The sequence below is a fragment of the Paralichthys olivaceus genome, chromosome 5 (genome assembly GCF_024713975.1).
Source record: "Paralichthys olivaceus isolate ysfri-2021 chromosome 5, ASM2471397v2, whole genome shotgun sequence".
Lineage (NCBI taxonomy): Eukaryota > Metazoa > Chordata > Actinopteri > Pleuronectiformes > Paralichthyidae > Paralichthys > Paralichthys olivaceus.
In genome coordinates this window covers 17,556,793-17,572,860 of record NC_091097.1, presented here as the reverse complement: position 1 = coordinate 17,572,860, position 16,068 = coordinate 17,556,793, and the positions used below count along the sequence as shown (strand labels likewise).

The 16,068-nt window shown below is 41.7% G+C and overlaps 1 protein-coding gene across 1 annotated transcript; it reads left to right on the top strand.

Moving 5' to 3' along the window:
* The first annotated feature begins 3,538 nt into the window (after window positions 1–3,538).
* Window positions 3,539–15,768, top strand: emp2 (epithelial membrane protein 2). Its single transcript, XM_020102972.2, has 5 exons — window positions 3,539–3,732; window positions 11,847–12,081; window positions 12,159–12,267; window positions 12,355–12,495; window positions 12,879–15,768. Exons 2-5 carry the CDS (start codon window positions 12,004–12,006, stop codon window positions 13,046–13,048), a joined length of 498 nt encoding a protein of 165 aa, XP_019958531.1. The 5' UTR covers window positions 3,539–3,732; window positions 11,847–12,003; the 3' UTR covers window positions 13,049–15,768.
* The last annotated feature ends 300 nt before the right edge of the window (window positions 15,769–16,068 follow it).

The window sequence follows — 16,068 nt, the reverse complement described above, 5'->3', positions numbered from 1 at the left end:
CCACACACACACACACAGACACACACACACAAAAACTCACACACCAAAAGAGTGTGAGAACTGCGGATCTTCTTTCTCTTTGCTCTCTCTCTCCTTGTGTCTCCCTCCCTCCGGCTATTGATGCAAACACACGTCTTTCCAGTCGACTCACTTGGATAATGGAATTTAAAATGGAAAAGTTTAATATTTGGATTCCTCACGATTACCGAGGGAAACCTGTATAAAATGTCCCAACACCAGCAGAGGAGAGGAGAGCAGGGAGGATAGTGTTGAAGAAAACATTTTCACCACCACCACTGTTCCATTATCACATCTCTCTCATGATCTGTCTCTGTATAATTTTCTGTATCTGGTAATAATGCTTCTGTTCAACACTTTGCTCTGTCTCATATCTTTTCCCCGTTGTTCAATCTGCCTTCTGCCCTCAGTCGCAGGCCTCGAGCGGATGAACGCTGTGAGAAACAGGAACAGGGGAGATGGGGGGGTGCTTCCTGTGTGTGTTGTCGTTTATGTGTGTGTGTGTGTGTGTGTGTGTTTGTCTCTGGCACTCGTCCAGGTGGTACAAACGGGAACGAGGAACCACTGCAGATGAAAGAGGCAGCACAGCCGCCTCCCGTCTGTTAAATCAGTTTTAAAACATTGGAAACTCTGAAGAGATAAAGACGGCGAAACAAATATAAAAGAAATAACACAAGGTCGCCATGATGTGTTTCTGCCCCAGGTCACAAAATACACTGTCCTCTTTAACACAGGGTTACTGTGCACCTCCCGTCTATAGGTCCATAACAATAGCCGGTAACTGATATGTGTTGACAGTGAGGTACAGTGTAGTGTGTGTGTGTATTTGTGTGAGTGGGTCTAATGTTTGTTGTGTGTTTACCTGTGACACTTAACACCTGGCAGAGAGGTTAAACCTGTTCCCACCTCTCCTCGTGCATAACAGAGGAGGGGGAGGTCTGCTGCCTGCCGGAGCTGAGGATGATGGGATTGATTTGTCTTTAAACAGGTCGTGGATGTGGGCCTTACGTTTGTGTGCTGTTATGTACGGCAATGTGATGTTGAAACAAACAACAAGTGCGCAGCAGGCTGACACAGAGGGGGACACGCAAAATAACACACACACACACACACAGAGCGAAAGAGAGGGAGAGACAATCCATTGTAATCACATTATTGAAATCATCAGCTCAATGTACAGATTCCATCCATTCCTGTCCCGCCTGCTCAACACATTATGTCTGAGAATGCATATATTAGGTGATTGCTCTATCCACTCTGCATGTGCACAAACACGAACCCGCGCCAACACTCTGAGAGCAAGTTGTGGTCCGATGAGAATTTTTGACCATGGTTACCTGCAGTTCATACACAGCAACACGAGCGGGGCGTCCCGGGCCTCGTTGAAAGAATCCCAATAACCCTCCCTCCTGCTGTCTGCTTTCAGACCATGTATGCATTTGTCGAGAAGAATAGAAATGGTGGCTTTTTAAGAACTTCAAATCAAAACGTTTCATGCAAACTGGAGGTCAAGGCCAGTGTCAAGCTCGGGCCATGTATTTATGGAGCAGATTTTAAACTGACATGTCTAAGTGCCGTTCTCGCTTCACTTCAGAACTAAATTTCGGACTTTTTCAGCGAAACCCTTCACACTCGGCAGTCCCGTGTTGTGGCTGCCACGGAAATGCAAAGAGTTTTGTGTTGCATGAGCCCTGACAATGCCCTCTTCATTACCTCAGGCTGGTTGTAACTAACCATTTCCATATGACCCCACAAAAGAATCTTATCCAGTCACAGCGGAAACCTCGGACCACCGAGCACAAGGGACAAAGAGCCTGCGGGTCACAGCGTGAACTCACAGCAAACTATTGCATGTTGATTATTGTTGTAGTGTTTATTTTACAGTTGTAAATTATTTGCAAATGGGAGAGTTTTTTGTCGACTCAGCCTCGGAGGTGATATGCCTTTAGAGTTGGGTGTGGCATTGTATAAACAAAGGCTTTCACACCCTCGGTGGGAAATTCATATGTGAACTTATGCAGCGACAGTGGAAAGAGTAAAGACTTCAGAGAATTACTTTGTGACCCCATTAAAATAAACCATAATCCTATAGGCACCATTTATCAATTTCCTGCCAGACCTCCATTTATAGATGTAATGTTTTATTGACGCTGTCTGTTCTCACTTAGACGAACACACAAGTTAAATAAATAGTAATCTATAACATTTGGATGAATAATGGTTTTTGGTGAGAGTTAGGACAAATAAAGGGAAAAGGGAGATTTTGAGAATACACTTGTAATATTATGATAATATTATGGGTTCCCCTAAATACTTGATTTCCCAAAATATGGTTTTTCTTGTTCACATCTGGCTTCATTTTTGCAATTTCCTTTTGTAAAAAATGAGTATATTTCTTAAAATGTCCAAAAAACCAAATCCCTTTATTGAATTTAAAAAAACACACGATTTGATTACTGTTCAAAAATCACAAAGCCCGAAAGTCTGGAGCACTCATGCAATGTTTGTGTGCAGCAATGAGTGAACATGAAGAAGATTGACAGCAGCAGCTGTTGAGGACAGGGGGCAGAGAAGCAGAGAGATGGAAGAGCTTCATCTTCGTTGATTGCTCTTATAGAGAATTTCAATGAATGACATCATCAAGAGGGGAAACGTGCATTTTCATAGGAAACGACAGAAATGTCTCATTGTCTGGGAGGTGAAGTGCAGAAACACCACAGCTGTTTAAAGAGTCAAGGGTTGTACAAATACAGGAAAGTCACTATGCCAACAAAAATATGTGCAAACCTCCTCATGTTCATTGCTCGTTTTCACCTCTGCACTTCTGTCTCACCCAGACTTGCTCCATCGCTCATCTCCTCCCGGCCCCATTTCCAGCATGTGTTTCATTCTTCATGCCTCCCTCTCCTCGACTCCTCATCCCCTTTTATCTCTTTAATTTCCCTTTTGTCTCTCACTCCGTCTGACCTCTGTTGTTTGTTTTCCTTTCTCCTTTTCCATCCGTCTGCCATGTGAGGAAACTTTTAAAAAAAACAACCTTCCCACTGACTGTAGTGATCTTTTCTTACAGGCACGTTTCCCGCAGAGCTTTAAACCATCATGTGTCACTTATGCACACACACACACACACACACACACACACACACACACACACACAGTCATGTCTCCATGACTTCAGAGGACGTACTGTATGTTGACTTACATCGATTTCTTGAAAACTTAATCTTACCTTAACCTTAACCTTAACCCTACCATAAACATAAACCTAATTTTAACCTAAACCTAAAATAAACAAAACCTGAACCTGAAACTTAATCTAACCATAAACATAACTTTAACCTAAAAATCAACCTGTGAGGAAGTCAAGTCCCCACACCATTATTAAAACCTGGACAACACACACACACACACACACACACACACACACACACACACACACACACACACACACACACACACACACCCCAGTATATTAAATCCCATAACCACACCCAGCTCCAGCTCTCGAGCCCTCCCACGCGCGCTCACGACACTGGGGGGAGCCGGGAACGTGCGCTTCCAACTTTTTATTTGGGCTCCTCCGATGACAAGTTCTCCAGCTGCTGCTTCGACACGTTTAGAGGAAAAAAAACTTCTACAGCTTCACTTAATTCCCAATTTACTGAATCCACTTCCCACATCTGGACGCAGCTTCCTCCTCCTGGTGCAGACCTGGTGAGTACACACTGGATTTATAGTTTGCATACTGTTTGAATGCTGCACGGACATTAGGGGACATATTCATGCCCCATTCAAATACAGAGCGACTGTGAAATACTTCTTTAATGTAACTTACACTCTAACATGTACTTCAAGTATTTCTCGGCTGAGTTTTTTGTCCTTTTTTACTGATTTGAAAGTTTTAAATATTCAAAATATTTGGATCATGTTAATTCCCAGCAGGGCCAGGACATATTTCAAAGTCAGCATGTGTTTATTCTATTTGATGATAATGTAATCACATCACAGAGTGGTGCACAGGAGCTGGGGCTGTTTTCCCCTCTGGGTATTTTTACACAGATCATAACTCACTCAGCTTCTTGCTCCAACTTTTAGACGTTGGAAATGAAAGGGGCGTTGTCAGTCACCAGTGTGTGTGTGTGTGTGTGTGTGTGTGTGTGTGTGTTGCATGTATCTGTAAACTGAATGGAGGTTTTGTGCATCTGGAGGAAAAATGATTTTATTTTCTATTTTTTATCAGAAGCTCAGTGAAGGTTTCCGTGTCTGCTGTGTTTCTCATTAGACTTTCCACTGAAGCTACAGTTGGCCTACTTTGCATCTGTAGACCATATGCTAATATTAAATCCTCTGTGTGTCCTTTACTTTGCTGATTTCTGTCGCTATTATACATTAAATGAGTTTATTTCATTGTCCCTGCAGCTTCTTTTGCTGTATATCACTGGTGTCTTTTTTTTATTTTGAGTCATTTCCCTGCAGGAGTGTGAGTCAGACTGAACAGAATCAGGTCATCATCGATTCAAATGGTTCTTGACTCATTTAAGTTTTCTTCTTTGCACTTTGGCGCTGGTCACCATCGTTCCATTTCTGCATTAATGACTGAGTTGCAGTTTAGTATTGATGAGGCAGTGGATTGAGGTTGCAGTCTCTCATCTGTGTGGCGCCCCCTTGTGGTTCATGAGACTTGCCTGCAGGCTGCAGACAAGGCTCTGTCTGTCCGTCCCTGTCTCTGTATGAAACCTGTATGTACAACCACTGTCACGAACAACATAATTACCTTAATTTATTTAACTACTGCCTCAGACGGACGTCCGGGATGAGGCACCGTTACACCTCAATGATCTGTCTCTCTTTGACACTTGTATTAAAAACCATCAGGAGTTTTCCAAAGGACTCTGGGGGCCCAGGCGAGAAGCACATGTGGGGCCCTGCATCGAACCGAGCCAATTATTTTATCATCAAAATAAAGGGATAAAGTGCAGAGTCGTACATTTGAAGTTCAAACCTCCCCCCAGCCCAGGCAAATCACACATATTGATAAATTCGAGTCTTTCCATTGAGTCATTCTGTCTCCTCTACAAAGACCAACATAGAATTTAATGGGGTTCCCCACCACCCTCAGCTCAGGGCCTCAGCAAATCGCCTGCTTTGCCTCCCCTCTTGCAACGCCCCTGACAACCACCAAGTAAAACCCCCTCAACTTCAAAAAAGCTTTTAAATTAGTTCTACGAGCTCCACAGACAAAATATGTAAAGCAACCGCAAAGTAAGCTGAGATAAACGAATCGATGAATGAAGTTTAAACTTGCGGCATGTTATCTAGAAGCTTTGTGATGGACACTGTTACACTGATACTGACAGGAAAAAAGTCTGTTGGGTGCAGCTGATTGGACGTTACTCATCCTGAGAAAGTAAACGTGGAGCGTCAGTCAAGCAGCAAGAAGCAAAAAGCTGCTTTAGTGTTTGTTCAGTTCTGACGCTCTGCCTTCATTGCTCTCTCGCTCTTACTGCTTTGATGAGAGGTGACAGGCGGCCCGAGAGCGCCGGCGCTAATTTGAAAATATTTTCAGTTCCAGCAAATGCAGCAGGAGGTGAAAGGTGTGTGACATCGGATAGGAGCAGGATTTGTCGTGTGGTTAGTGTGTGAGGCTACTAATGAATGAAAACTGTTAGAGGAAGTGAATGTTGGTAGAAAAGAGGAAGTGAAGACAAGGGGAGTTTTCTACTTTACCTGTCGATCAGGTGTTCTCACTTCTCCCCCTCTGCCGTCTGACACGCATGTTAGACTTAGTCTTGACAAACCCAGATAATTACAAAAGAAGAGATTTTATGACACTGCTGCCATTATTGATTCTCCCAGAGTATTTATGTATTCCCTTCACAATTCCTGATCTCTTTTCCGTTTAATGATAAATAGGCCTACACAGGTTTTCAGCATCAGAGCAGCTATTTAATAATATCTGGGAGTGTGCCTGAAGACAGGCTGAGAGCAAGCTGTTTGGCTCGAATCAATTGAAATAGGAGAATATTTGGAACACCTGGATTATCATTTACGTTTGAGATAAATTACTGTAAAGAAAATGTCTACTAAGCCCGGGGATTTAATTTGCCCTTTGTGACGTTGGTAAACAGTTTCAAATACAAAGCACTCCTGAAATTGGAGGCCATGTTACATGGACAGATGTTTTGTTATATCCCTGGTGCTTCCTGAAATGAGGTGAAGAGTAACGGCTCACAGGGGTATGTGGTAGGAAAAGGGTTTGATAATCGCAGAAGCTTAGCATTAAGATAAGATACACCCTTGCTGCTCTGAACAAAACTAAACTAAATTTAACTGCCATCATATCTTCTGTAGATAGTTTGGGCTCAGCAGTACTTGACAATGTGGCCTGACTCCGATATCTCCCTGGCTAAGTGGCTAATAAACCAGGCTGAGCAGAAGCAGCAGGTGCGGCTCGTTGTGCTCAGACTGATGTGATGTGTCACAGTCATATCAGAGTTTAACATCGGGGGCAGAAATGGTGCAAATAATCTCCATCTGCAACAGTTAATGTACCATTTTTATAGAAACTATGACTGTGACCCACTTTGAGAACCACTGGTTTAGAGCACATCTCTCCTGGTTTTCACTTAAACCCAACATCGCTTAAATATTTCATTCTCCAAGGCAGCCATTGTTTCATAACCTCATACAGACAATGCTGATGCACTCATAGATTCATGAGTTGTGGTAAAATATCTAGTAAATGTTGAGGTAGGATGTTTGTGTTGTCACAATTCATTCCTGCTAAACCAAACTGTGTGTGTGTGTGTGTGTACATTTGTGGGTGTGTGTATTTTCTGATGTGTTTTTTCTGTGCTCTTCTTAAACAAAGGTTTGTTTAGTCATTGGCTTCATTCCAGGGAAGATGTGCCTTTTGTGTTTGCTCTAAAAATAAACAGAATCTTGGCTACTGTTGTTGTGTACACACACATTTGCAAACACCATAATTGCAGCTGCGATACTGTAAGGCCATTCCTGGGAAAACCAACAGCAGAAATGAGGATGAGGGTTCACTCTTGATCGTGGACGTTGAGGCTTTTTGGACCAAACTTTCACAGGCGTCATCAGGTTTAGTTTTCATGGATATATTGAAGTGTCAACTCTTGACAAAACCTCAAAACTACTTGTGTAAAACCTTTAAAATGGACAGATTGGGCACTTTTATGAGCTGTTACTTCAAATTGTAGCTTTTATTTTTGTTTTTTATAGAGAAGTTTTTTTTATATCAACATAATTTTTATCTATGCAACAAAAAAAAAACAAACTCCCAGAAAGTATTTCAAAGTGAAAGTTGAGGGTGAATGAAAATGTCGCATTTCAGTCTGAACTGTGCAACCTTCTCGGTGTCCGCTGGAAGTCTTCTTGCCTTCTCACTTCTGCAGTCAGTTTTTCCACACGGGCCAAAGACGGAAAGAGACACAGAGAAACAGAGAGTGGGACACAGGGAGAGAGATGGGGGGATGAGATGCAGAGGCCCAGTTAAGTCTGTGGCTTTGTGTTTTATGAAAAGAGTTTTTAAAAAAAAAGGATGTTAAAAGTCAGCATTTTCCACCAGGCGAGGGAATCCTTCAGTCAGCACACACACACACACACAGACACACACACACACACACACCGAGTCCCCCCATCCTCCTATTATAAGGCTGAGTGGAGAAGAGGAATGGCAGCGTTTGTGTGTGTGTGTGTGTGTCAGTGGACGAGGCTGAAGTCTGACTCTTTGTCAACTTACCTGTGTGATTTACAAACTCCAGAGCACTTCTTATTTCTCCTTTGTGTTTGTATTGAGGAGCCACACTTTTCAAACATCAAACATGACATCAAACCACAGGATAATGCTCCCAGCAGTGACATGTGCTGTCATGTTGGATAAAACAAGCTGCTGGACAGTTTGGATGTGCTGTTTCCTTTTTGCTGCTGAAGTAAAAACTTTCCGTGGTTATTTTTTTTCTGTCTAGTAGGTTTCATGAGCACTGGAAACCCCTGAAGCCCGATATAAACCTTCTGTGTATCTAAACAAATTTGCTTTACAGTGAAAAATAACTGCATGAAAAACTTTATTCTTGTCACTTTCACTATGACTACAACAGATCAGTGCATTCATATCCAGATGAGTTTATTAGTGATTACAATGAGTGAGTACAGCAGGATTAGGACTTACTTGTCAAGAGAACACAGCAGAGAGACACATCCCTTTGTGTTGACATGTGTCAATTGTGAAGGATAATGCATTAAGATCTGTGAAATATCAATGTTATGAATACCAGACCAGCGTGGCTAATGTATACAGCATGTATGAGCATATGTGTGTGTGTGTGTGCGTGTGTGTGTGTGTGTGTTTGCTGCAGCTGTTGCTGGCTGTCAGAGGTGAGTATCAGTGCGTTCACACTTTAGTCTCAGCGTTGACTGAAACCTCTGTAAGGTAACACCGTTCCCAAGGATCCCCGGGGATCTCGGGGATCTCGGGGCTTCACATGTAGGTTAATGTGTCTCCGTGTTTGTCTGCTTGCTGAAGGAGGGGACGTGTGTTGACAGCAAGAGAGAGAAAGCGAGAAAGAGATCATTTCAGATTTGTAAGGATTGTTTGCTTCTTCAAACTTGGACATTTGCTCATTGTTGAATGATCATTATTATAGTATGTTTTGTCCCTAAAATGAAAAATACAATTGGGACAAACAATGTAGTGAATCTTTTTCCAACGCACACAAGGGCCGTGCATTCATATCATTTTACACCAAAAGTAAATAGTCATCAGGCTTTTATGTTCACAGTCAACATTGTTTACGTCAACTTCAGTCGTGTGAGCTGTGTCTCCGAGTCTCTCATTTCTTGTGGGACGTATATTTGCGGTTTTGCATTCGTGTTTTTGTTTTTCTCTCTTCCCTCAATTTCCCTCCAATGAGGTTTCCTTCTTTCACTCTCCGTCTCCTTCCTCCCTCGTTCCTCCACCTATTCCTCCTCTCTCTTTCTCTCTCTTTCTCTCTCTCCTCCATCATTGTTATACAAGGTCAAAGCTGAATTCTGATTGGCCACAGCAGAGACTCAGGGATGATGATTTATTGTATTATAACGGCTGAATTTCTGGGAACTCATAGAGGCCTAAGGCTGCGGGAGCCAGACCTCTTACAATATACAATAACTAGAATGGCACTCAGTGGAGCACATACCTCCGCCAAGGCCAAAACAGACAGTCCCCTTAAATTCAATCAAGCTGCACCTAAATATCACTCCTCTAAACGTGCAAACCAAGATCAGGAATTAATCCTTGGGAAAACTGTGAAAATGTAAAAAAATGTAAAAAAGCATATTCTTACCATGTTAAAGAAAGTGAAATAAATTCATAGATTTAAAAGTTTCTTCCCTAAACAACATCACATCCCTCACGAAGTTTCATGTTTTTGTTCAATCTTGCTTACAAACAAACAAACAAACAAACAAAAGTGTAAATAATAATAAGGTGGTAAGTGTCATGTTTAAAACATATGAAGTACTAAGAACCATGTACTGTATATGTTGTCTATAGCCTGACTTTACTGCACGCTCTTTATTGAGAACACATATTTTTCACATCAAATGCAGGCTTACATGTGAGGTTCTGTTGTCTGCTTCAGTTTTACTCTCGGATCATTATGAGTATGAACATTTGGCTTGCAAATCTGTTGCTGTTTACCGTCCTGTCTAAACCCTGACAGCCGTGTCTAATGAATCAAAGTGTGTAGCTTATACTCTCGATGCCCCCCCCCCTTCCTCAGACTCAGACAGGGAGGGCTTATCCTCTGGCGCACCCCGCAGCCACATGCTCACTCACAAAATCTGTGGCCTGCTTCCTGTCGGCGGAGAGAGGCTGTTTTTACTGTGACTCCATTTTGGCAGAGACGGCTAATTCCTCTGGTGTCTGGCTCCGCATGTGTTGTGTGTGTGTGTGCGTGTGTGTGTGTGTGTGCGTGCCTGGACTCACATGTGCTGTGAAACATGCCTGTGTCTCTGCCTGTTTACTCTCCAAAGCGTTGGTGGGCTTTTTGCCGGTTCCAGCATTTAAAATCTTTGTGCACACGTGTAGTTTTATGTGCATTATCCCCATGTGATAGTTAGAGTTTGATGTGCACAGTGTGAACAGTGGGCAGACAGAAGTTTAGTGGTATCAGGAATGTGGTCGTATAGCTGAGCTGTCATTAAGTTGTAAGACAGTGTTGTTAAAGTGTTTGTTGGAGAGAAATGACAGATTCAGAAGCTCGTCTTGTGTGATTGTTTGTTTCAGTTACGAATGTTTAACGGAATGATGCTGACGAGGCCTTTTTCAAGATGAGCAAAACTATTTCCTTGATAAAAATCAAACCACATGGGTTTATTGATGTGTTTGCTATTTTACAAAATTTCCCCTTGAGACAATTCACAGAAGAATCAGTCACAACATTAAATGTAAAGTTGTGGTAGATCACAATGCATAGGAACAAAAAGAAGAACAGCACATGAAGTTGAAGACGGGGACAAACCGACATGGAGCCGTTATTAAGAAACAAAAAATCACACAAACGAAATCTAGGTTTCAACAGATGGTCGCCTCTCAGGCTGATATGACTGTCAACAGTGTTTTCTGAACAACCTCCGTAGATTGAGTTTTAAGTTTAGTTTGTTTTCTTCCCCAGGTCATGTTGCTAAAAACACTGTGATAAGCTGATATCTGAGCCGCCGCGCTCGTCTTAAATGTCTGATTAGCAGTGAAAACACAACACGCTCGTTTACAGCATCAAGAATTTCCTATTTTTTTTCCTGTGGCACTATCCTCTGCTATGTTGCTATGCTATTATATCTTGGTTCTTCCTAACCGAGCACATACTGCTCAGCTGAAGGTGTAAACAGTTCACCCGTTGGTACTATCAACAAGTCGTAGTCAGGATTAAGGCCTTAAATCACTGCAGAATAAACACCACACTCCCATACACACGCACACTTTGTTATACACAATGTACACACTTTGTCTCATATCTCAGGAGCATTTTCTGTAATTTGAGGCCACAGATATTTCTCGGGGGTGTTTCAATAACCCTGCATTTATCACGGTTGTTTGGAAATGTTGTCTATCTTGGTAACTGGTTGCAGATGAAACAGTTGCTGTGAAGTCTACTTAGATTAATGTCTTTTCATTATTTTTTTTATATTCCTTGATTTTGAATTTTTCAAATCTTGTACAAACATGCAGTTGGACCCAAGGATGAAGTGAAAGGTAAAGGTCACAGGGATCTCATGCTCTTGAACACCCACAAAACTGGTTTTTGCCTTGTGAACATGTTATCTTAAGAACACCTTGAGAGAATCTTTTCAAATTTGGCACGAATGTTCACATGTACTGAGTGATTAACTGACTACATCTGGGTCGTCAAAGGTCAAAGGTCATGGTGGCCTCACAAAACATGATTTTGGCCATTTGAACATGATATCTCAAGTCTGCCTCTAGGGAATTTCCTTAAAGTTTGACCAGTTGTCACTTGGGCTCAAAGATGAATTGATCACATTGCTGTGGTCAAAGTCCCAGTGACCTCATATGACTCTGGAAACAAATGTTAAATATACTAAAACTGCACTGGAGGCATACAACCACAGGGCGGTTACTTCCATAGAAATGTCAAAGCTTCATTTTAATGATATATATAAATGTAATTATTTTCCCGTTACAATTATTAATCCAGTTTCAAGTTAAGCAGAAAAGCCAAACCACTAAATATGAATGTTCTTTCATGTAAACTATTTAGAAACTTGTGGAGTCATATTATATTGTGTCTTTCTTCCAACAGACTCCATTCATGCGAGAGACCTCGGTCCACCCCTGACTGTCTCCCAACCTGCGTAAACACACAGAGGTCACACACACAACTGCAGCAGCCTGCGAGACATTTAACTGGCCTGAGCATCGGGCAAGAAGCAGCAGACAAGTTCGCAGAAGGGGCCGCCATGTTGATCATCTTAGCCTTCATCATCCTCTTCCATCTGGCTGCAGCCATCCTGGTCTTTGTTGCAACCATTCACAATGTGAGTATAACCAGGGGTGATGCAATTGCACATACTACACTGGACATGCTCATCATATCAAACATTTCCTGTTGAAGGCGTGGTGGGTGGTGTCGCCAGCTGGACGAGACCTGATCTACACTGACCTGTGGTACTCCTGCAACGCCACCTGCTTCCCTGTGGAGAACAGCCACACGACTGATGCAGGTAAAGACAGTGCACAACTCCATGAAGACTGTGTGTGTGTGCATGGTTGTGTGTGTGTGTTTCACTTTTCCTCCTCCTTCTCCTCAGCCTACCTGCAGGCCGTCCAGGCCACCATGATCCTGAGCACCATTTTATGTTGTGTCAGCTTCTTCGTCTTCATTCTTCAGCTCTTTAGGATCAAACAGGGGGAGAGGTTCATCTTCACAGCTGTTATCCAACTTCTGGCCTGTAAGTGATGCACACATATTCAACTTTTCAGTAAGTTGGGCGAACAGTCTATGTCAAGAACCTGCTATAAAGACAAGCCTGAGGATGAATAGGGGACAAACCACACATTAGAGATGGAGGAGCAAAGAGTCTCACCCACTAACGGTCTCAATGTATAACTATACTGTAATCTACTGAACTTTGTTTTACCTTTGGACACAATAAGACAATAATCTGACAGTAGCCTCATTTTAACAGAAAGATATGAAAGTGTCAGCAGATATGTATTTACCAAAATGTCAAACTATTCCTTCAATGTGCTGCAACTTCCTCCAAGAGACAAGTATGTGAATATAAGAGTTTGAATGATTTGTTCTCTTCCTCCTCTATCCTCCTTCTCTCAGCTCTATGTGTGATGATCGCTGCGTCCATCTACACAGCTCAGAAAAAGACCTTTCACGTGCCAAGTCTTCAGGACGGCTCATACGGCTCCTCTTACATCCTGGCCTGGATCAGCTTCCCCATGACCCTCATCAGCGGCATCATGTACCTGGTGCTCAGGAAGCGCAAATAAGACGGGACGGGCCTGCACGCAACGTCTCACAAATTACTAAAATGTAGAAATAGGGACACTTGGACGAAAATACATAAAAGACATATACATTTCCTCAACATACCTTCACACGCTTTCTGTCAAGTCTCAGGTTCAGAGCCGGATGTACTTCTTTCCACTTTACACACTCACAACCCCAAACATTCACACACTCCTCCTCTCTGATGCTGCGTTGTTCTCACTGAACGTGGCAAAGAAGCATTAGGACTCCGCAGACTCCCAGTGTGTGTATATACATTGATCTGCCTTATTATCTATATATCTCCAAACAAGTGCCTCAGAAGTTTGGCTGACAGTCGACAAACCCTCTGTCTTTGTTTGTGTGTTTTCATGCACGACAGCCACCGCAACATGTGCCTTTAACCGTTTAAATCAAGACAGATTCACATGGATTTTTAATGTCCGGTTTGAAAGAGTTATCGGACTTTTTCCTGCCTGGTTCACAGCACTTGATAGGTTCATTTGCATAAAGCCGAGGTCAAATCTACTGGATGCAAATGGTAACCACTCACTTATATCTCAACACACAGAGTAGATATTCGCGTGTCCAGCTGAGATTTGGTCAGAAATAGAGCGTGGATACTTGACCCCAGCCCGTTGGGATCTCTCGGGACCCGTCAGGACCCGTCGGGCTGGGTTTCGAGTTAATTCTTTACACTTTCCCCTTTAGCCAATACACATGGAATGAGCTCTGTTCCAACACGTTGATTTGTCTCCCACGCGTGTCTCATTAAAATGTCTGATAAAAAGGATATAGATTAAAGATGAAAAGTGGGAAGGTTTGCCTCACAGGGACACAACCCCTGGACTTTCCAAAGGGTCCATGCTTTTTTCTTTTTGTGAAGCTATATATAAGCTTTATTTTGTACATAATGTGTTTTTGCTGTGTATGTATAGTTCAGGCATTTGCCAAAAAACTATTTCTGGGACTGAACTGTAGTCTGCATATGTGTGTATTCAAGAAAAAAAATATAGGAAGTGTAGTGACGCAGTAGTGGAGGTATAATATGTAGGATTTTAACCCTTTTTATGTAATCTTATGTTACTGACTGGTGTTTTATTGGTGACAGAGGAGCCGATGATGTTGCTGTGATATTTGGAATTTAAAAAATGACAAAATAGAAACATGCAAACTTGAAATAAGAACGAACATCTATTTGTTTTTTAACAGCTCCACTGAAAAGAGACAAACACTATTTATTGTTTGAAACCACTGTTGGATTTTTAGCATGTGACAGAGGATGTATGAAGTAAGAAAGTTTTCCCTCTCTGGCCGATCTACTGTTTATTTTGGTCCATTGCTTAAACATCTCCAGCATCAGTATGGACGTATGATCCTGCACATTGATGATGATGATATATTCATTGCTGTACTCTGCTCTCGTAATTATGTCTTGCCAAGGTATTTTTGCAGTATAGAGATAATGTTTGATCCCACAGCAGTAACCTTGTAGCTGCTATAGGACCAGAATGATATGTGGGAAACAGATAAACAAACACAAAGGGTCAGTCGTGCACCAGGTTGTTAGAAATGTTCTTGTTGGACAAACTTTGGACCACAGAGCCTGGTCACATACCAGCTCACCAAAAACAAAGATTCAGGGAAGAGAAACGGAAGTGAAGAATTTGCTCTGCTATCTTGAGGTGATACTTGAAATCGATCAAAACAACATCTTGGAGGCCAGGATTATGATTTTCATTGTTGTTCATAGCTTTTTGTGACATCTTAAAAGTGTTAAACTAAATCGTCAGCCTCCTGTTTGCATGCAAATCCCTTCTTTAACTTATACTGAGAACTAAGTTGTTGTTGTTCCATAGGCTGAATATTTTTTGTGAAATACAGTTTGTTATTGATTATGTAAAGTTTGCATCTATTTAGCTTGGATTTGATTTTATAACCGATCTAAATTATGAATAAACCAACAACTTGAACATAAATTCTGTGCGTTCACTGTTGCCGATATTCAACAGAAACCACAGCAATCTGTCTTAAGAGGTTGGTTTGTTAGAGCTAGTATTGATTTAGAATTGGAAATGTTGTATGTTATGGTTCTGATACTTTTACTGTAGTGTGTTTAGTTTGTCAATGGAGATCAATGCAGATCTATACAAATAACTACAAGGCCATAGTCATACAACTTGTGGAAGTCAAAATTATATTAATGGGGATTTGTTGCAGTTGAATAATTTCGATTGCTTAATGAAGTCTCATGTTGTTTTATAATGGAGACATGTTGGTCAACAGTTTCCCTCTTGGCAACGGATTAACACACAAACGTCTTTCTTTGTCAGATGTGACACAGGTTTATTTAACATTGTTAAATGTGAGTGAATTTGCTTGTGACAGTCGCTCTCTCTCTTTCATTCTAATTCAATCACTATTTATTGTGGCCTCTATGGCGAAATCAGTGGTTAGATGCTATTGACACCCAGTGGACTGACAGAAAACTACACCGTATGTGTCGCTGCAGGCCACAGATCAGACAGAAAAGAACAAGCTAGTCTCTGCTCGGTGAATCCTGTTGCCCTCCTCACTACAAATAAACTCAGATTCAGGGGCAAAGTTTAAATTATCTCTGCAAGAATTAAGAGGTGCTTTCGTTTTCACTCCTGTGTTTCCCATCCATAGATCTGAATAAATGTGTTTTACAATAAATAAAATGTATTTGGTTTGTGCTGAATCTTTTAGGGTCAGGTATCTTTACTCATCACACACTCACTCTCATCCCGTTACCCACACTTTCCCTGCAGAATCTAAAGTTATTATTATGATTTAACAGTATGATGACTTTTGTATGTCTGTGACTTTTATTTTATTTCACTTAGCCACTAAAAATTACACAGAGGGGATAAAGAGGGAAAGAGTGGTTTTTATCAGAAGCTGTTTCACAATCTACAATATCAGAGAAGATTTACTGATTGAGCTGCACCACTATAGTTTGGTGAGACTTCACAGCGCCAGTATAGACGCTCTCTTTTGT